Source organism: Choloepus didactylus, chromosome X (genome assembly GCF_015220235.1).
Source record: "Choloepus didactylus isolate mChoDid1 chromosome X, mChoDid1.pri, whole genome shotgun sequence".
NCBI classification, from domain to species: Eukaryota; Metazoa; Chordata; class Mammalia; order Pilosa; family Megalonychidae; genus Choloepus; species Choloepus didactylus.
In genome coordinates, this window is record NC_051334.1 from 111,688,138 (window position 1) to 111,710,993 (window position 22,856).

Genomic DNA, 22,856 nt, shown 5'->3' on the forward strand with positions numbered 1-22,856 from the left:
ACCAGATGCTTAAATGAAGAAAGCTTGCTTAGTGAGGAGAATCATATCCCTCCATCAGAGGCCACTGGGAAACAGCTTAGCAATGGCTATAATCTTGCCATGCACATATCATTTAGATTCACTCAAACAGTCTCCCACTTAAGCCTCAGTAGGCATGCTTTCCCTCTACTCTTATTACAGGAAACCAGTCTTGACTCTTTAGGGAAGAAGCTCATGGTATTTTTTTTTAAGTAAATAACAGAATCTTATCAGAAACTGAAGTCCAGAGAACTTAGGTTATCAGTGAGAAGGGTTCATAGTGTATCTAACCTACCATATAGATGGCATGGCAACTTGGAGTCAGGGAGTAACAGGAGAAATCTCCAGGGAACACCAAAGTCAGCTACATTCTTCCCCTCTCCTTGTAGTTTGTGAAATTCTTTTTTCATTCAATCCTGATGTCATGCTGAGTCATAAAAATAAGTGTTCTTCGGTGCATCACATCTCTGGAAGTCCTTTAGCCAGCCTCTGTTAGTTATTACTATACTCATGGGCTTAGAGCCAGTGCCATTCCACTCCCCTCTGTTCTGCAGCAGGCGGGACCAAGTTCCTCTAATCCCTGTGTTCCTTCCACATTTCTCTAAAACCTTCTCTGAGGGAGAAACAGTTATAGCTTTGGGGATAGTATAGCTTTAAGGAAACTTTTGGCAGATGCAGACGTGCTAACATCTGGGCAGTATTAACAGAATCCCAGAGGCCCAGACAGCCCAGGAGCCACTCGTTCTAGGAATGTTAAAGTAGAAATTTCTTCTAATTGATGAGAGGAGCAGGGAAGAAGGAGAAGGAGGAAAAGGAGAAAGAAAAAGACCACAAAAACCCCAAAACAGGTAAGATCTACTACTTCACCCCTCTATACTATACTACCCCATTTCACTACCGTGGGGCAGGGTTGGCAAGAGAGACCCTGGACTTGGGTGAAATCGCTGGAGGAATGGGGAAAGGAAGAAGTTCTTTTATGAAACTGGATCATAAACTGCTTTTCATTTATGCCATGATTTGCAGCAGATACATGCCCTCACTACCTCCTCAGACCACAGCAGAGGGATGGATGAGTCCCCTGAGACAAGTCTAATTTCATCCTGAGATTGGGGAGGAGGTGGACAGGGGGTGGTGGGCTCAGACTCAGTACTGGGTCTGAAAAAGTTAAGTCCCTGCTCCAGAACAAAGGACTAAGACTGGATGTGGGAGAGGAGTCAGTGATTAGTTATCTAGCTGTTCATTGTCCTGTATCTCTCTTTAACCTCCTCTTACTCCTCCTTGTGTTCCCTCTTTCTGCATTTTCCTGTCTCTTTCCTTCAGCTCTGTTAGATTTTCTTTTCTTTCTAGTTTCCTTCTCACTTCTTACCACTTTCCTTGCCTTCCTCTATTGTTCTCTTCCTTTCTCTACTCTGCTTCCTCTAAACAAACTCTGAATCCAGGTATCAATGAATTAGAAAGTGAATTTTTGCCATTCTTGGACTACATATATCTATTAGGGACTCAGGTCAGAATCTGACATATTTTCATTTCTCTGTTTCTGTGGTTGACTCCTCCCCTGAGTATGTCATTTCATTGAAAGCATGTGGGCAAACGGGTGTTTGCTGATGGGCCCAGTGGCCAGTTTATCCCAATGGGCAGCAAGATTAATACTGCCATTTACTGAATTATTTGCCCACTGGGAACCACAAAGCTCTCATCCCATTAGAGTGAGGACAGGACAGGAAGAGAAAGGGCAATTGATGCCTAGTCACCCTTTCCTCATGTACCTCAATAAGTCCTTCCTAACCTCACTGACCTCCTGGTGGCTCAGCAGACTAAAACTGGGAGGTTAGGCTGGACGTGAAAGCCAGAAGCCACTACCAAACCACTAAGCCTCAGAACCCAAAGCTAAGAAAAGAGCCAGGGTATAGTTACTGCCTAGGAGACTAGGGAAAGGAAATATCTGACCCTGTTCAATTTGAAGTTGATAATAATAATATCTAATACATATTTATTTTTCCCTATGTGCCAGGCAATAATCTATTCTATAAGGTAGTTACTATTATTATTCCCATTTAATAGACAAGGAAACTGATCCTCAGATAACTAAAGGAATTTGTCCAAGGCCTTGTAGCTAATAGTTGTCACAGTTGTATTCAAATCCAGAATATTTGTGGCCTGCACTATACTTGGTTCATACATGCTAATGTTTTCCTAGATAAGTGCTTAGGAAATATTAGTTGAATGGATGTAGACATCAACTGGGAGCCTTAAGGTAGCTGGACTCCCTCTTTGTTCTATGTGATTTTATGTTGGTCTTTCCTAGTGTCAGTACCTCCATATCCCTCTCTATAAAATGCTCCTTGTAACATTTGCATTCCATCTCACCAGGGTCAGGTGGGGATCGATTGTCTTATGTCCTCCTCCTGGTAGTAAAAGGGACCATAAAAAACAGATAGAGTCCTGTTATTCTACAAGGTGGAAGATCCTTATGGGGTGGATAGTATAATATAATTTTGTTAATGTAAAAATGTCTCTTTTTCCTTGTAGGTCCCACATTTATGCTTCCTCTGTCTTTTGGAAGCTCATTGATGGCTGATTTCTGAAAGTCATTTTCCTTTGTGCTGGTATTTCTGGTCACATACCTCTATTCCTGCCTCCCTAACCTCTCCTTTCAAGGATGGTCTGTCAATTAACTCAAAGAGGAGCTCTCTCTCTGCTGCTCTTCCTAACCCCAACAGTGACACCAACATGGTATGCAGGTAAGTTCTTGGAGTAGCTGTTCATTATTTCCAAGGAGGGCAGGGCCTAGACCAAGATGTGAAGGAGGGAAGAGTTAGTCTGCAATATGAGACAAATTAGATACAGAGTAGAACTATTCTTGAAAATAAGTATAGTTACACATTGCAACAAGCTAACTAAGGGAGGATTTTGAGGCACCCCGAGGATATATTTGAAAATAAACTGGACCAAGCACAAAAATGAGAAGGTTGGACAAAAGGGCCTTTGAAGTTATTGTCACACCTGCTTCTGCACTTAGCTTCCCCCAAACCATTTTCTAATATTAATTCCTTTATGGATCAAAACTTAATACCCCTAATAAAATATTACATGAATATAAAATAAAACCCTGCCCATTTTCTCTTTATTTAAGCAAGGTGTTCAGCATGACTCAAAACTGTTGTTTTCCAGTAAACCAGAAATATGATGTTAGTTGATATTTAATTTGTATTCGTAACCTGAGTTTTACTACCTAAATGTAATTTTCACGTGTTGATTCCTCAAGAGTAAAATGAAGGCGCTATATAGTAAAATATTTTTTGATAGAAATTTGTCTTGTTGAGCAATATTTTAGCATGGAAAGTTCCATTGGCCATTATGAATTTTGGAATGTTTCAAAGAGGTCAGCAAATAAAATATTATATGAATATATTAAAAAAAAACTTAATAACCATGCCAAGACAACAAAAATAGGACTTACATAGCTCATTTGGAAAAAATAAGGGAGAAAGGCAGTCTTTTCAAGGGAAACAATAACCAATCAATCTCCCTTCCTTCCTTCCTCTCTCTCTCTCTCAGACCACCCTTATTTTTAGGTTGAGATTTGTATAGCCCTTTCTGCCAAAGATGTTAATGGCAACACAGATCACATTCTCTTAAACAGGAATTCCCCTGTTTCTTCTGGTTTGTTCCTTGCTTCAGAAGGGTAGAGATTTCTGGATTCCTGAACCTTTTACCCTTCGCCCCTGGAAACAGGATGCTGAAGAGAACAGGCTCAGTGAAGAGAGGGAAAGGGAAAGACAGAGAGATGAGGGAAAAATGAGGTGGCAGACAGAGGAGGCCCAGCTCAGCTGGCATTCCAAGTGCTAAGAATATTTTGTGGCCTGCACTGTCTGCCTTTATGGGGGCTGCGGGGGTGGGGGAAGTAGAGGAAGGAGACAGACCCAATCATTGAGGCTAGGAAAATATCCAGAGATGAGTAAATAACAAACTGCTCCCATCACAGCCACAGTCATTGCAGCTAAAATTTTCCACTTGCCCTTAGCTCCTGGTGGAGGCCTTTGGCAGTAGCTCTGTTTGTCTGGAAAAGCTGCACCAAGCTTTCAAACAAATATGCAAAGTTCTTCCCCTCCCTGGCTTAACCTGGCTTAGTAGTGGGGGAAGCACAAGGATTGATTTTGAGGGGAAGAAATTCAAGTTAAGCCCTTGACAGAGTACACACTGTTTAGAGTTAAAGGAGCCCCATGTTTTCACGAAATAATAGCTGCAGCTGTCCTCTTCTATCTCCCCAAATAAATAAGACCAAAAACCGTCCAGAGACCACAGAGCTGGGGATTGGAGATTAGATGGCTCAAAGCCCAATTTTGAACACCTGTATGAAACTTCATGGCATGCAAAGGCCTTTACCTTTCCATGATGGAAGCCTGAGTTGCTGGAGTCTTGAGGAGGGGACAGTTCTTAAAAACCTAGATTCTTTTGAGGTTCTCAAAGGACTGTTTGCAAAGACGGCACTCCCCACTTTTGCATGGACCCTCAGGGTCACTACTCCTTCTGAGGACCACAGGCTGATGAGGTCTCTGATAGCCCCACCAACCCACTTATTCTACCCTCTTTATTCTTAGGAAGCTCTTGAGAGAAATTTGGAGTTCCAATAATCCTCCCCCACTCCTGCTCCCCCACTTTGTAGCTCAGCTGTCTGAGCTTGCCCCAGTTCATTTGTTCATTCGTTCATTTATTCATTCATCCACTCAACAGTATTTATCAAGCACTCTCCACTTGCATCCAGCACTGTTTTGTTAACTTCTATAGCCATGCCCTCAAAGGGAAATGGCTCAAGGAAGTCAGCCAAGTGTGGATTTAGAGATAATCATAAAAAGGGTCCAGGACTAATCAGCAAGGGTTGGGAAGGGTTAAAAACATAAATAAAGCAAGAAGTGGGAGTAAAGGTGTATATTTGCATATTTGAACAGTTCAGGAAGTCAGACTGTACTTGTCATCATAAGCCAAGCATTAGTGTGGATCTTAAAATAGTCTTTGACTATTAATTAAATTTCTAACCATGTATTTGTAAAGGGCAGTGCTAGAGGGTCTGACTTATGGAAGTTGTTGGAACCCAGTAACAGACCAAAGAGTAACCACTAACTAATGTAAAGGGAACTGAGGAATGTTGCCCAAACCCTCCCCCCAGGGCTGAAGAGGGACAGGCAGAATAATTTGGGGAGGGTGCCCCTCTGGTTTCATCCTTACACCCCATCTCAGAATTCCATCATTTGCAAAGAATCCTCAAAGACAGGAAAGAGGGGAAATGTAGAGGCTTAAAGTGGTAAGGTGGACCAAGCCCCTTCCTATCGCAAAGCAAACTTGGCACTGATCCAGCTACCTCCACATCCTGGTGGAGACTGTAATTCTCTGATTGAGTCTTCCCCTCTGCTTTCCCACATCCTTTGTAACTCTAGGATGACATAAAAAGCCTTTGAGATCACACACACACGCAGTGAAAAGGCTGATTGCAAGAAAGATTTTGGACTTTTATCCCTGCTGGAAATTGTCAAAAGCTCTCCCCTACTACTATCTTCAGTGGAGTGCCTGAATTTTGTATCTAAGGGTCACAGAGAACTGGACTGGAATGCCTATTCTGCTACTTACTAGCTTGGAGACCTTGGACAACTCCCTTAGCTGCCCCACCACCCCAGCCCCAGCCCCAGACCATTTTCTCATCTGTACGATGGATAGTAATAATGGTTTCTACCTCCTCAAAATGAAGTGATAGCATAAACAGGTAATATATGCAATGTGCACAGAGTATGTCCTGAATAATATTAACAGTCGTCATTGTTGTTGTTACAGTTGTTATCCAGCCATGGGCCTCTAGCAACGCTGTTTTCTCTTCTAGTAAACAGAGGCCTGCTCTCTCTTGAGCAATTCTTCACAAGCTTCCTCTGAGCAGAGGGGAGACCTAATGCTTTAGGGAATCACACACATCTGGCCTCTTGTTTACAGGAGCTGTAAGGCTAATACTAAACTGAGACAGCTGAAAAAAGTTCCACACCCCCCCCCCCCCACAAAGAAACCTCCCTTGTGGGAAATGAGAGAGCAAAGGAGATGAGGCCCAGGGAGAAAAAAAGAAAGGGAAGCCAGAGAAAAACTGGAATGGGAAAACAAGAAAAAAAAGAAAGAAAGGGAGAGAGAAAAAATGAACTCTTTCCTCTGGAATGTGGGCAAACCAACAAGGACATGATTTCATAACTCAGACTTTCAATTTGATTCATTCCCTTGTTCACCAAGTTGGACTGGTTTCCCAACAGCCCCCCACCCCTAACCCCATCTGGACTTGTGGGGAATGGAGGAACTTCATCATCTAGCCCTCTGCTCCACCCTTCAGTGCAGGCGGCCCTGTGCCTCTTCCCAGAGAAAAGGCAGGCGAGTTTGTGGTCTGAGTGTTTGTTTATACAGGCCAAAGGTCTCCCGCACTAAAACCCTGCCCTGTTCTGGGAATGCGGAATTATCTTCTGACTCAAGCATGGCTGGCCGCCCTATTCCTGTGCGTGCATTAGGGCTCCAGGAAGCTGGAAGGAGGGCTTCCGGAAACTGCGTTCTGTAAAGGACAAAGTTGTTTTCTTATTAGTTCTTATTCATGACCGATTTCCTGCAGTCTGGTGGAACACACTGTTTAGTCTCCCAGGCTGCGGCATACCTGCCTCCCCACCAGGGCCTAGGCCATTTATAAATGGATGGGGGTAGACTGGGAATGTTCTCTAGCTCAGCAGCTCCCTAAGTCACCTGCTGATTAGAGGAACTGGAAGTTTTTCCAAAGGACTGCCTTCTCTCTTCTTAAAGCCAGGAAAAACTGCTCATGAGACTATTCTCTTTCTCCCTTGCCTTTTAAGATATCTCTCTCTGCCTTGGCATGCCAACCCCAGCAACAGCAATTCGGGTGGGAGTAGGGGGGGTGGGCAAAAGGCTCAGCCCTTGCCCTGAGGACCAGTGGGTGCTTGAGGAATTGTTCCCCTCTGAAGACTGTGAGCAGGCCTGTCACTAATGGGAAGATCCTTACTCAGGCTCTATTTTCCCTTCCTACCTCAGACAACAGTCTATCCTCAGAACTCAGTCATCAGTGTCTCACCAAGACACGTGTGTTGCATCAAGGAACAGGGCCAGTTATGGTCCAGATTGATGGGATTGATGGATGGTCAAGAAGTTTCATTTTTTTTTCCTTTGAGTGGAGGGTCCTAGTGCTACCAGTGAGCCCCCTGACCATGAGCTCACCCTCTATGCATCTCAGCAGCTGAGGTTCACCCATGAACCTCCTCACCCATGGAGTGCCCATGGAAGGGACAAATTTGGGGAGGGAAGAAGTTTGGGAAGCACTTGAGTGAGAAATCACTACATCATCCTGATATTGTCTTCTTCATTCTAGGTTCAGGCTACTATCCAGATGAAAGCTACAATGAAGTATATGCAGAAGAGGTCCCACAGGCCCCTGCCCTAGACTATCGAGGTAATCTTCACTGCTCTATAAGCTCGGGAAGCATTTTTCCTGGCCTAAGGCTTAGGCCCTTCCCTGAAGTATCCCTCACCCAGGCTTGGCTTGTATGTGCCAAACTGTAGCTCAGGACATCAGAGGCTGTGATTTCTGATCATGAACTTGGTTACTGACTTGCTGTGTGACTTCACCTCTCTAGCCCTAAGGTTGACCACCTATTATTAATTATTAAGTGTTGACTGAGTACCTTTCTATGCCTAATCTTGTGCTAGGTAATCGTGTGAGTGATACAAAGTCTAAGATATGGTTCCCCCCCTCAAGGAGCTTACATTCTATTGGAATGAGGGGGTGATAAAACTAGCACATTCAGGGCAAGTAAGTGTGAAATGATATGGTAGCAATAAATTCTATAGGAATTAAGAAAATGAAATCAGGGAAGGGGTTATGAAAGATGACATTTAGACTAGGCATTGAATGATGGATGGGATGGAGAGAACTGGAAAGACATGGGGAGGGCATTCCTACAAAGCAGCATGGCCAAAGACACAGAGACAAGAACAAACCTAGCAGAGGAGGGAGCTGGGAAGAAACAAGCCTGCCTAGAGGAGATGGAATGTGGAGGGAGTACAGAAAATAAAATTGAATGTAAAGAGGAAGACCAAATTAAGAAAGGATCTGTAGTCTAGGGACCCTTTAAGAGACACAGGAGGACTATCTGTGGAAAATGCTGGACAGCGATTCCTGTATTGGAAAGGAGGTTAGACAAGGTGATAGCTAATATCCCTTCAAATTCTAAGATTCTTTGTTTCTTTATTTTGCAAGCCATGCAGACAAGTTTAGCTATTGGGATTAGAAGCTATAAGGAGTCATCATATGTTCTTGCACAGTGGAGTGGCATGGTAAATGGTAATTTCAGAACATTAACATAGTCATGTACAGAAAGGAGGGTTTTGGGACGGGTAGAGTGTAAGTAAGGTAGACTCCAGAAATCTGTCATAGAAATGTTGGCTAGAGATGATTGAGGGTAGTGGCAAAGAAATGGAGGGTAAGGACGAACCATAGAGATGTTTCAAAGAAAAAGATGACAAGACTTGGCACAGATGTGGAATGCATCTAGTCTGGAGTCTTGGGAGAATTCTAAGACCCCTCTCAGAAAGATTAGATTATAAGAAGAAAATTGGTTTGGTAAAGATGTCCTATAGGCAGTTGGAAATAGAAAGATGGAGCTTTGTGAGTCATCAGCTAAGATGGATGAGCTATCTGAAGGTCAGAGCCTTAGAAGACATCTACTGATATGAGTAGAAGAGGAGCCAGCAAAGCAGTGGTCAGCCAGGTAGGAGAAGATCAGAGTAGTATCTATCATATTATAGAAGCCACAGGAGAAGAGAGTTTTGAGGAAGGGGAAGGGGTAAGAGATTACCTGTGTCAAATATAGCAAAAAGAAATTGAGGATAGTGCAAACATATTTGGCATGAAAGAGGTAAATGGTGACCTTTGAGGAAACAGTTGCAATAGAGAAACGGTCAGAACTTTGGGCTCCTCTATACTCCATTGTAGCTACCTTCTACCTAGCCTCTTTTCATTGCCAACTTGTCCACACCCGTTGCCTCCCTGCCTCAGCACCCATTAACTCCTAAACTCCCTAGAGTCTGTTATCCACCCACAGATCTCCGTACTGAAACGAAACCTCTTGAAGATCACAATTCGCTCCCAATGAATAAATCGCACTGCCCTTTCTTGAGAGTCTGTCTCCTCAGTCTCTCAGCAGCACCTTTCTTCTTAACCCCTCTTCATTGGGTTCCATGATATTTCACTATTCTGATAATAGCTGTAGCCAGGAATGTGGATGAGCTCTCTGATGATGGCGACAATAGAGAGCATGAGACTGGGATCTGAACTTTGGGCAACCCTGATCTGTCTCCTGAGCTCCTGGGCTACACCTCCAACTGATGCTGGACACTTCCATTTGGAGATGTCTAAAACTAAATTCTTTCATCTTCCCTGAAAAAGACTTTACCAGCTGACTTTCTTATTTCTGATAATGGTACCATCATTCTATTAGTAAGCTGGACTTAAAAATACCTTAGTGTCACTTTTAATAGCTCTTGTCACCTTTAACCTTTTTTCTTACCCCCTCTTACCAGTCATTCACCAAGATCTGTCATTTCCTTCATTTCCTTATTAATTCATGGAATTAATAATTTTATTACCTCATGCATGTATAATAGAAATTGCCTCCTAACTGGATTCTCTGATTCAAGTTTCTCCCTTTCCCAAACCTGGTAGCCCAATATGACCATTTTTATCAGAATCCGGCTTCAGCCTAGCTTCCTAACCTGACAATCTACTATTCCTTCCCCCCAAAAGAAATCTATGCTTCAGTCAGGCTGCTCTCCTCTGTTCCCTGACTACTTTAGCCCACACTGAGCTTTCCCTCATCCATTCATTTTTTTCATTCATTTATTCAATGAACATTTCTTGAGTGCCTACTGTGTACCTCTTCTGAATTGTACTGCCTTTTTGGTTTCCTTTTTATTACCCTCAACAAAATTGTTATCTCTTTAACAGAAGGAGCCATGCATGACACTCCCACAAAGCCATGTAAAAAGTAGATGCTCAAGAACTGTTTACTGACTGAATGGCATCCTAAAAGCAGAAGCCAGATTGTAGGAGTCTGTAAATGGGAGAAATGGATAGGGAAAAGCAATAGATGCAGAAGGTACTTTCAAGGGATCTGGCAACTGTATGATTAATATCAACCTGCCTCTGGTTATTTTTGAATTAGTACAAAGCCCTTTAGAAACATAAGCCTTTTGCCTTGAGATCTAGTGTCTCACAGCTCTCTGCAAGACTTAGTCTCAGGGCATAAAATGAATTGAGTGAAGTTATCAAAGATGAGTGGGGAGGGGTGACAGGAAAAAGTACAATGTGAGGTCTCAGCCTACCTTGTAAGGTCCTTTGTGAGCTCGTAATCAACAGCTTTGCAACTGTTGTGCCTAAGAGACTTTCTGTAATTTGAAAATGGTGTCTCCAGATGGCAGTGGCGTGTCACTGCCACAGGCTCGAAACTATTGCTGGAAGCCACAATGTGTTGTTGCTCCATGTGGGCTCAAACCTAGACACCGATTTAAAGAATATTATCCCCAAGGCTAGATATTTTATATATTCAATTTCATGTGATTCTCACGACAGCCCTTATAAACCGGGTTTATTATCCCCCATTTTGCATATCAGGAAACTGAAGCTCAGGGAAGTTAAATTTGGAGAGTCACAGAGCTTGGAGGTATGCAGCAGAATGTAAACCCAGGTCTATTTGACCCCAAAGCCAAGTTCATTCCATCTTTTTCATCAAAAATGCAACTTCTTATTTCAAAAAGGATAGAGAAGAAAAAGAGCTAACCTGTAAAAACCAGATAACTATTTTAGAACAATAAAATTTGCTTATTTTTCCCACTTAGAATTTGGCTAATCTTGAACTTTCTTTTATTCCTTTATCTTGACTTTTAGCTTATAGTCAGAGATTCTTCTCTGAGGTGTGCTCTCAGCCCTCTGGGCCACTGCTTTACTGGCAGCTTGCCTTAGCCCCAGGCAAGCTAGTCACTCTGCCCGGGTTAGCTGAAGATAATGACAGAGAAGGACCTTTCAACACTGTTTTCAGTATTTCCTTTTCTTTATAAGCCCTGAAAAGAGCTGGGTGAGTAGCTACAGAGAGCAGAGACCATGGGCCAGAGTTCAAATCCCAGTTTCTTCCACCTTCCTGTTCTTTGACCCTGAGCAAACACTTCTTATGTGCCAGGCACCATGCTGTGTATTTTTATAAGTGTTATTGCCCTTAAATTGTATGCTTGCTATGTAGTGATGTGGCAAGATCTCTAAAATACATTGACATTTTAAAGAAATGGGGAGAACAGTGGGCATAATATGCTGGCTCTATGTGTTTAAAAAAAGAGGGAAAAATAAGAATCTATGCCAATATTTGCTTTATATGCAGGAAGAAATTATTAATAGTGGTTCTTTGAAGGAGGCTTAAGTGGGGGTGGGAGCAGGGCTGGTAGACTTTTTAATTGTGTATCCTTTTTACTTTTGTAATTTTGAATCATGTGGACATCTTTCCTCTTTAAAAAATGTAAATTTGTACTTCAAAACAGCAGCCTAACATGCTTCAGTGGCAGATATCATGGTGAGAAAGAATATGGGCTTTAGAGCTGGACAAAGCTTGGGTTCACATCCCAGCTCTGCCATTTACTTGCTGAGGGACCCTGGCCAAGTTACTTCCTCATCTTCAAAATTGGGATAAATGCCTACCTACCTGATGGAACTGTTTGTAGAATTACGTGAGATGATGTATGTGAAAGTGAAAATCTGTAGCATGGTGCCCAACACATAGTAGATACTCAATAAAGACTTACACATTTCTTACCAGATATTTTCTCCATGCAGTATTTAGCCACATTCTTAGGTTCAGTTTCCCTTCAGCACTCTTCAGGAACAGTTGTTAAGCCAGTTATGAATCTCCTTAATTTACTGTTGTCTTTGCTGTATTTCTTCAATGCATGAATGGCATTGTCACATGCCTCACTACCACATACTGTACCTACCATTTCCCCTGCTCTACCAGTATGGTGACCCTACCCAAAAAAGAAATGAGGTCAGTCTGGAATTATTTGTTCTTGAGGGCTCCTAGAGATCACTTCTCTTTCTAACGGCTCATAAGCCTTAGCTTTAAAAATTCTAGAACACTATACTATTAGTGCTCTCAGTCTTACCAGGCTACAGTTTCCAGAGGCTACATTCTTCCCTATTTGAAAATTGGCATAGTGTTTGCCCATCTCCAGCCTTCCAACACATTTTCTTTATGCCAGGATTCCTCCGTGTCAGCAAATTTGAACTTCTTTCCAATAGCTGGGCACTCTCTTACTGCCTCAGCATTTATCCTGAGTATATTTCTCCTAAACCATGCATATTTATTCTACTCATTCTAAACTGATGTTTATTTGCCTTGATAGAATATGGGAGAGAAATAGGATGGGAATAATTGTTGAGGTCCCAGCATCCCTTATAAGAATTTTGAGATGTGTGTTGTGACCTTATAATCAACAGTTCTGAAACTCTACTGCTTCAGAGACTTTCTGTAATTTGGCGATGGTATCTCCAGATGGCAGCCAGATGTCACTGCCACAGGCTCAAAACTAGCACTGGAAGCCACAAGTGTATTGTTGCTTGCAGCATAGTTTTCTCACTGTCATCTATCATCATTCTCCAATTGTCCTTAAGCAGAGACTCTAGCCTTTATTGTTCTTTTAGCTCCTGAAGTGCTTTTTTCAAAACCTTCTTTTCTTTTTTTTGTGAACTGCATCGGCTCATTTGGGGTTTAACCTTTACAACCCTAGGCTAACAGATCTGTACCATCCTTGTGTATGCATCTTGGACAGGAGGCCCTCCTCTTCTTTATATGTCCCTTTAAAATCTGAACCCACTAAAGAGTTGTTTATTTTGTATAGCCAAGGAGGCATTTTTATGATGCCTTTATGATTTAACAGCCCTATAACCTTTTGTGCTCAGGTCTGAACTGGGATTGGACTTTCATTCCTAAGAAGCTTTCTTTGATGTCACATTCCCTTCCTCTCTCCAACTTATATCTTCATGTTAATTTTTAAAATTTATTTTTAATTTTACATCCAGTAAAATTCACTCCTTTTGATGTCCAGTCCTATGAGTTTTTTGTTTTTTTTTTTTAAATTCAGTTTTATTGAAATATATTCACAAACCATACAGTCATCCATGGTATACAATCAACTGTTCACAGTATGATCATATAGTTATGCGTTCATCACCACAATCTATTTCTGAACATTTTCCTTACATCAGAAAGAATCAGAATAAGAATAAAAAATAAAAGTGAAAAGAGAATACCCAAACCATCCCCCCCATCCCACCCTATTTGTCATTTAGTTTTTACTCCCATTTTTCTACTGATTTTTTTTCAATTTTTTAACTTTGTTTATCAAAAAATTAAAAACAAACAGGCAAACAACAACCAAAAAAACCCCACAACATTTCAAACAAAGCAATGGATTAAGGAAAACAAATAACCTAAAATAACTACTTTGCTTCCAATATGTTCCTACCATACCCCAAGAAAATTAATAAAACATGTCCAAACAGAGGAGTAAGAAAAACAAATAATCTAAAATAACTACATTGCTTCCAACATGTTCCTACCATACCCCAAGAAAATTAACAACCCCTAAGAAAACAAAGGAATAAGAGAAAAAAAAAACCTAAAATAACTCTACTGCTTCCAACATGATCTTACTATATCCAAGAAAGTTTACAAACCATAATCATTCCTGAGCATTCCCATAACATTGAGATTACCCTCCATAGTTTATCTGTTCTTATTAGATTATCATTCCCCCTCCACTAATTGGTATCTCTAGGTCCCCTACATTCTACAGTATAAAACATTGTACATTTTTCACAGAATTCACATTAGTGGTAACATACAATATCTCTCTTTTTGTGCCTGGCTTATTTTGCTCAGCATTATGTCTTTTTTTTTTTTTTTTTTATCTTCATTTTATTGAGATATATTCATATACCACGCAGTCATACAAAACAAATCGTACTTTCGATTGTTCACAGTACCATTACATAGTTGTACATTCATCACCCAAATCAATCCTGACACCTTCATTAGCACACACACAAGAATAACAAGAATAATAATTAGAGTGAAAAAGAGCAATTGAAGTAAAAAAGAACACTGGGTACCTTTGTCTGTTTGTTTCCTTCCCCTATTTTTCTACTCATCCATCCATAAACTAGACAAAGTGGAGTGTGGTCCTTATGGCTTACTCAATCCCCTTGTCACCCCTCATAAGCTACATTTTTATACAACTGTCTTCGAGATTCATGGGTTCTGGGTTGTAGTTTGATAGTTTCAGGTATCCACCACCAGCTACCCCAGTTCTTTAGAACCTAAAAAGGGTTGTCTAAAGTGTGCGTAAGAGTGCCCACCAGAGTGACCTCTTGGCTCCTTTTGGATTCTCTCTGCCACTGAAGCTTATTTCATTTCCTTTCACATCCCCCTTTTGGTCAAGAAGATGTTCTCCGTCCCACGATGCCAGGTCTACATTCTCCCCGGGAGTCATATTCCACGTTGCCAGGGAGATTCACTCCCCTGGGTGTCTGATCCCACGTAGTGGGGAGGGCAGTGATTTCACCTTTCAAGTTGGCTTAGCTAGAGAGACAGGGCCACATCTGAGCAACAAAGAGGCATTCGGGAGGAGGCTCTTAGGCACAACCATAGGGAGGCCTAGCCTCTCCTTTGCAGCAACCGTCTTCCCAAGGGTAAAACCTGTGGTAGAGGGCTGAACCCATCAAACCACCAGTCCCCTATGTCTGTGGTCATGTTAGCAACCATGGAGGTGGGGTAGGCGAATACCCCTGCATTCTCCACAGGCTCCTCAAGGGGGCACTGCATCTTTTTTTTTTTCCTTGTTTTTTTTTTTTTTTTTTTTTTTTTAACTTTCCCTTCTTTTTTAAATCAACTGTATGAAAAAAAAGTTAAAAAGAAAACAAACATACAATAAAAGAACATTTCAAAGAGACCATAACAAGGGAGTAAGAAAAAGACAACTAACCTAAGATAACTGCTTAACTTCCAACATGTTCCTACTTTACCCCAAGAAAGTTACCTAATATAACAACATTTCTGTGAACTTGCTCCTACTATATCCATCAGAAATTAACAGACCATAGTCATTCCTGGGCATCCCCAGAACGTTAAATAGCTTATCTGTTCTTCTTGGATTATTGTTCCCCCTTCCTTAATTGCTCTCTATTGCTAGTTCCCCTACATTCTACATTATAAGCCATTTGTTTTATATTTTTCAAAGTTCACATTAGTGGTAGCATATAATATTTCTCTTTTTGTGCCTGGCTTATTTCGCTTAGCCTTATGTCTTCAAGGTTCATCCATGTTGTCATATGTTTCACGAGATCGTTCCTTCTTACTGCCGCGTAGTATTCCATCGTGTGTATATACCACATTTCATTTATCCACTCATCTGTTGAAGGACATTTGGGTTGTTTCCATCTTTTGGCAATTGTGAATAATGCTGCTATGAACATTGGCGTGCAGATATCTGTTCGTGTCACTGCTTTCCGATCTTCCGGGTATATACCGAGAAGTGCAATCGCTGGGTCGAATGGTAACTCTATATCTAGTTTTCTAAGGAACTGCCAGACTGACTTCCAGAGTGGCTGAACCATTATACAGTCCCACCAACAGTGAATAAGAGTTCCAATTTCTCCACATCCCCTCCAGCATTTGTAGTTTCCTGTTTGTTTAATGGCAGCCATTCTAACCGGTGTTAGATGGTATCTCATTGTGGTCTTAATTTGCATCTCTCTAATAGCTAGTGAAGCTGAACATTTTTTCATGTGTTTCTTGGCCATTTGTATTTCCTCTTCAGAGAACTGTCTTTTCATATCTTTTGCCCATTTTATAATTGGGCCGACTGTACTATTGTCATTGAGTTGTAGGATTTCTTTATATATGCAAGATATCAGTCTTTTGTCAGATACATGGTTTCCAAAAATTTTTTCCCATTGAGTTGGCTGCCTCTTTACCTTTTTGAGAAATTCCTTTGAGCTGCAGAAACTTCTAAGCTTGAGGAGTTCCCATTTATCTATTTTCTCTTTTGTTGCTTGTGCTTTGGGTGTAAAGTCTAGGAAGTGGCCGCCTAATACAAGGTCTTGAAGATGTTTTCCTACATTATCTTCTAGGAGTTTTATGGTACTTTCTTTTATATTGAGATCTTTGGTCCATTTTGAGTTAATTTTTGTGTAGGGGGTGAGGTAGGGGTCCTCTTTCATTCTTTTGGATATGGATATCCAACTCTCCCAGCCCCATTTGTTGAAAAGACCATTATGACTCAGTTCAGTGACGTTGGGGGCCTTATCAAAGATCAGTCGGCCATAGATCTGAGGGTCTATCTCTGAATTCTCAATTCGATTCCATTGATCTATATGTCTATCTTTGTGCCAGTACCATGCTGTTTTGGCAACTGTGGCTTTATAATAAGCTTCAAAGTCAGGGAGTGTAAGTCCTCCCACTTCGTTTTTCTTTTTTAGAGTGTCTTTAGCAATTCGAGGCATCTTCCCTTTCCAAATAAATTTGATAACTAGCTTTTCCAAGTCTGCAAAGTAGGTTGTTGGAATTTTGATTGGGATTGCATTGAATCTGTAGATGAGTTTGGGTAGAATTGACATCTTAATGACATTTAGTCTTCCTATCCATGAACATGGAATATTTTTCCATCTTTTAAGGTCCCCTTCTATTTCTTTTAGTAGAGTTATGTAGTTTTCTTTGTATAGGTCTTTTACATTTTTGGTTAAGTTTATTCCTAGGTACTTGATTTTTTTAGTTGCTATTAAAAATGGTATCTTTTTCTTGAGTGTCTCTTCAGTTTGTTCATTTCTAGCATATAGAAACATTACTGACTTATGTGCATTAACCTTGTATCCCGCTACTTTGCTAAATTTGTTTATTAGCTCTAGTAGCTGTATCGTCGATTTCTCAGGGTTTTCTAGACATAAGATCATATCATCTGCAAACAATGACAGTTTTACTTCTTCTTTTCCAATTTGGATGCCTTTTATTTCTTTTTCTTGCCGGATTGCCCTGGCTAGCACTTCCAGCACAATGTTGAATAACAGTGGTGATAGTGGGCATCCTTGTCTTGTTCCTGATCTTAGAGGGAAGGCTTTCAGTCTCTCTCCATTGAGTACTATGCTGGCTGTGGGTTTTTCATATATGCTCTTTATCATGTTGAGGAAGTTTCCTTCAATTCCTACCTTTTGAAGTGTTTTTATCAAAAAGGGATGTTGGATTTTGTCAAATGCTTTTTCAGCATCTATTGAGATGATCAATTGATTTTTCCCTTTTGACTTGTTAATGTGTTGTAATACATTGATTGATTTTCTTATGTTGAACCATCCTTGCATGCCTGGAATAAACCCCACTTGGTCATGGTGTATGATTTTTTTAATGTGTCTTTGGATTCGATTTGCAAGTATTTTGTTGAGGATTTTTGCATCTATATTCATTAGGGAGATTGGCCGGTAGTTTTCCTTTTTTGTAACATCTTTGCCTGGTTTTGGTATTAGATTGATGTTAGCTTCATAAAATGAGTTAGGAAGTGTTCCATTTTCTTCAATGTTTTGAAAGAGTTTGAGTAAGATTGGTGTCAGTTCTTTCTGTAAAGTTTGGTAGAATTCCCCTGTGAAGTCATCTGGCCCTGGGCATTTATTTGTGGGAAGATTTTTGATGACTGATTGGATCTCTTTGCTTGTGATGGGTTGGTTGAGGTCTTCTATTTCTTCTCTGGTCAGTCTAGGTTGTTCATATGTTTCCAGGAAATTGTCCATTTCCTCTACATTCTCCAGTTTGTTGCCATACAGTTGTTCATAGTATCCTCTTATAATTTTTTTAATTTCTTCAGGATCTGCAGTTATGTCACCTTTTTCATTCATTATTTTGTTTATATGGGTCTTCTCTCTTTTTGATTTTGTCAGTCTAGCTAGGGGCTTGTCAATCTTGTTGATCTTCTCAAAGAACCAACTTTTGGTGATATTTATCTTCTCTATTGTTTTTTTGTTCTCTATGTCATTTATTTCTGCTTTAATCCTTGTTATTTCTTTTCTTCTACTTGGTTTAGGATTGGTTTGCTGTTCATTTTCTAGCTTCTTCAGTTGATCCATTAGTTCTTTGATTTTGGCTCTTTCTTCCTTTTTAATATATGCGTTTAGTGCTATAAATTTCCCCCTTAGCACTGCTTTTGCTGCATCCCATAGGTTTTGGTATGTTGTGTTCTCATTTTCATTCGTCTCTATATATTTAGCAATTTCTCTTGCTATTTCTTCTTTAACCCACTGATTGTTTAGGAGTGTGTTGTTTAACCTCCAGGTATTTGTGAATTTTCTAAGTCTCTGATGGTTATTGACTTCTAATTGTATTCCATTGTGGTCAGAGAATGTGCTTTGAATAATTTCAAACTTTTTAAATTTATTGAGGCTTGTTTTATGTCCCAGCATATGATCTATTCTGGAGAAAGTTCCATGAGCACTAGAAAAGTATCTGTATCCTTGTGATTTGTGATGTAATGTCCTGTATATGTCTGTTAAATCTAATTCATTTATCAGATTGTTTAGGTTTTCAATTTCCTTATTGGTCTTCTGTTTGGTTGATCTATCTATAGGAGAGAGTGATGTGTTGAAGTCTCCCACAATTATTGTGGAAACATCAATTGCTTCCTTTAGTTTTGCCAGTGTTTCTCTCATGTATTTTGTGGCACCTTGATTGGGTGCGTAGACATTTACGATTGTTATTTCTTCTTGTTGAATTGCCCCTTTTATTAGTATGTAGTGGCCTTCTTTGTCTCTCAAAACATCCCTGCATTTGAAGTCTATTTTATCTGAGATTAATATTGCTACACCTGCTTTCTTTTGGCTGTAGCTTGCATGAAATATTTTTTTCCATCCTTTCACTTTCAGTTTCTCTGTGTCCCTGTGTCTAAGATGAGTCTCTTGTATGCAACATATTGAGGGTTCATTTTTTTTTATCCATTCTGCGAATCTATATCTTTTAATTGGGGAGTTTAATCCATTTACATTCAACGTTATAACCTTGAAGGCATTTCTTGAATCAGCCATCTTATCCTTTGGTTTATGTTTGTCATATTTTTCCCCTCTGTCTATTAATATCCTTTATTGTACCCATACCGAATCTCTTTAGTACTGAACCTTTCTCCAAGTCTCTCTGTCCTTTCTTTGTTTCTCTGTCTGTAGGGCTCCCTTGAGTATCTCCAGTAGGGCAGGTCTATTGTTAGCAAATTCTCTCAGCATTTGTTTGTCTGTGAAAAATTTAAGCTCTCCCTCAAATTTGAAGGAGAGCTTTGCTGGATAAAGTATTCTTGGCTGGAAATTTTTCTCACTCAGAATTTTAAATATATCGTGCCACTGCCTTCTTGCCTCCATGGTGGCTGCTGAGTAGTCACTACTTAGTCTTATGCTGTTTCCTTTGTATGTGGTGAATTGCTTTTCTCTTGCTGCTTTCAGAACTTGCTCCTTCTCTTCTGTGTTTGATAGTGTGATCAGTATATGTCTCGGAGTGGGTTTATTTGGATTTATTCTATTTGCAGTTCGCTGAGCATTTATGATTTGTGTATTTATGTTGTTTAGAAGATTTGGGAAGTTTTCCCCAACAATTTCTTTGAATACTCTTCCTAGACCTTTACCCTTTTCTTCCCCTTCTGGGACACCAATGAGTCTTATATTTGGACGTTTCATATTATCTATCATATCCCTGAGGTCCATTTCGATTTTTTCAATTTTTTTCCCCATTCTTTCTTTTATGCTTTCATTTTCCGTTCTGTCATCTTCGAGGTCACTGATTCGTTGTTCAACTTCCTCTAGTCTTGTACTATGAGTGTCCAGAATCTTTTTAATTTGGTCAACAGTTTCTTTAATTTCCATAAGATCATCCATTTTTTTATTTAGTCTTGCAATGTCTTCTTTATGCTCTTCTAGGGTCTTCTTGATTTCCTTTATCTCCCGTACTATGGTCTCATTGTTCATCTTTAGTTCTTTGAGTAGCTGCTCTAGGTGCTGTGTCTCCTCTGGTCTTTTGATTTGGGTGCTTGGGCTTGGGTTATCCATATCGTCTGGTTTTTTCATATGCTTTATAATTTTCTGTTGTTTTTGGCCTCGTGGCATTTGCTGAACTTGATAGGGTTCTTTTAGGATTTGTAGACCAATTGAAGTCCTTATCTCTAATTTATCAGATCTACAGCTTCGTGGAGTACAATTTCTCTAACTAACCAGCAGGTGGCGTCCACGAGCCACCTGTTCTCCACAAGCCAGTTCTCCCCTGCTTAGCCTTTTTGGTGAGTGGGGGAGTGAGTCTTGTGGGGTCCAATTGGTGTACCAAGCTTGCGTGTGTAGTTGGTGTTGCCTGCCCTGTATATGGGGCGTGTTTCTGGGCAGTTGGGGGGGGGGTGGCTCTAACTATCAAATCTCCCTGGTGATCCTAGAGTTTTAAAGCTGCTGCAATAGTCTAATCCTTCAGTTCAGTCCTGCCACAGTTTGTCTCTGCCACTGACCCACAAGTCCTTGGTATTGGCGTATGGCTCCTGAGACTTGCAAGTGGGCCCCTCTTCCAGGCTGTGCACCCCGGGTCCTCTGTTGAGGGATGACTGTGCTATGTCACAGGTGAGTGCCGTCCCCCCAGGGCAGTTCTGGGCTGCTGGGCTGTGTAGGGAGGCTCCCAGTCTGCTGAAATGATGGCTGAATGGGGCTTTGTTAATTCACACTGCTCTACCTTCCCAACTCTGGGACAATCAGCTGATGTTGCAGGGAAGGCTAATGTCCACGCCCAGTTTTGTGGTGTGTGCCTGTTATTTGAAGCACTTCCGTCACACTGGGTTGTCTGGGGCAGTTCTCGGCTATGGGGCTGGCGATGGGCAGGAGTGTTTCCTGTCCACCAGGATGATTGTTGTGAGCGGACACCCCCGTTTTCTTGGGAAGTTGTGGTGTTTAGTGAATTTTCTCAGCCACTGGATTATTGCGTTTTGTCTCAGAGCTCTCCTAGTTCTGCTCTTGACTTGACCTGCCCAAATTGCAAGTCTTTGAAGCTTTCTGTATTGGGCTTCTTAGAGTAATTGTTTTAGAAAAAGAAAAAAGGATTAAAAAAAAAAAAAAAAAGGGCCCTCCTCAGAGATCTAATGGGTTATTGAAATGCTAAGAGACAAAGCAACCAGGGCCATTAAGGAAAGGTCCACAGGGCAGAGAGATCAGCTTTTCTTCGGGATTTGCATATGCGCCTCAGGGCCCTTCCCCTTTCTATGTTCACCAGAACTGCAAAAATCCTCCGCTTTTGTTTTGGAGTTTTTCGTGTTGTTTTTTTTCTATGCCTGTCTCCTCTCTGCTGGGCTGGCTGCTCTCAGATTCTCTGGTGTCTGGTCTCAGTCTATCTATGGTTGGAGTTTGAATCAGTAGAATGAGTTTCCGATAAGGGCTGCCACTGCAGTTCTCCCTTCTCCTTCCCGGAGCTGACAGCCCCTCCTCCCCCGGGACTGAGCCTGGCAGGGAGGGGCGCGGGTCCCCTGGCCGCAAAAACTTACAGATTTCGCTGATCTCAGCAGTTCCACATTTTCATGAGTGTTGTATGAAGTATGCCCAAAGTCAGATTGCTCTGTGGTGTCCAGTCCACGCAGTTCCTGGCTTTCTACCTAGTTTCGTGGAGGAGTAACTAAAACATACAGCTCACCAGTCTGCCATCTTGCCCCGCCTCCTCCCTATGAGTTTTGACATATGCATAGAGTCAGGTAACCACCTCCAGAGTTCCCAACACAAGTTCCATAACCTCACAAGCGTGCCTGGTACTGCCCCTTTGAGGATATTCCCTATGTGTTCTCCAATCTCTGCCAACTACTTATCTGTACTCCACCTCTATATTTTTGCCTTTTCCAGATTGTCACACAAATGGAATCTTACACTGTGTAATCATTGGAGTCTGGCTTCTTTCACTTTGCAAAATGCACTTAAGATTTATCCATGTTGCTTTGTGTATCAATAGTTCATTCCTTTGTATGAATGAACCACAGTTTGTTTAACCATTCAGCCATAGAAGGACATCTAAGTTATTTCCAGCTTTTGGCAATTATGAATAGAGCTACTTGAAACATTTGTGTGCAGGCTTTTTTGTGAATATGGGTTTTTATTTCACTTGAGTAAATACCTAGTAGTGGGAGTGGAGAGCCATATGGTAAGTGTATGTTTACCTTTATAAAAAAAAAACAACTACCAAAATATTTTCCAAAGTGGCTGTATCATTTTGCACTCCCACCAGCAATGTGTGAGAGTTCCAGTTTCTCTATACCCTTACCAGCACTTGGTGTTGCCAGTTCTTGTTTTTGTTTTTTAAGTTTAGATATAAGAATATAATGGTATCTCATTGTGGTTTTAATTTGCTTTTCTCTAATGATGCTGAACATCTCTTCAAGTGCTTATTTGCCATTGGAATATCTTCTTCAGTGAAATGTCTGTTTATGTCTTTTGCACATGTTGTAACTGGATTGTTTCCCTTTTTATGTCGAGTTTTCAGAGTTCTTTATGTATTCTAGATACTGGTCCTTTGTTGCATATGTAGTTTGCAAATATTTTCTCCCACTTTATGGCTTGTATTTTCATCTCTTGCTTGTGTCTTGCACAAAGCAAAAGTTTCTAATTTTGATGAAGTCCAGTTTATTAATTTTTTTCCTTTTATGGATTGTGCTTCTGGTGTCATATCTAAGACCTCCTCACCTAG

At 40.9% G+C, this 22,856-nt stretch overlaps 1 protein-coding gene across 2 annotated transcripts in view; it reads left to right on the plus strand.

Annotated features, from left to right (window-relative positions):
* Positions 1-645: 645 nt before the first annotated feature.
* SRPX2 (sushi repeat containing protein X-linked 2) overlaps positions 646-22,856 on the plus strand; it is a 31,191-nt gene continuing 8,980 nt past the window's right edge. For both annotated transcript variants that reach the window (XM_037821535.1, XM_037821536.1), the window contains exons 1-3: positions 646-866; positions 2,548-2,759; positions 7,415-7,495. In XM_037821535.1, coding sequence (XP_037677463.1) covers positions 2,678-2,759; positions 7,415-7,495 — 163 coding nt within the window. In that variant the 5' untranslated portion in view covers positions 646-866; positions 2,548-2,677. The remainder of the gene's footprint in view (positions 867-2,547; positions 2,760-7,414; positions 7,496-22,856) is intronic.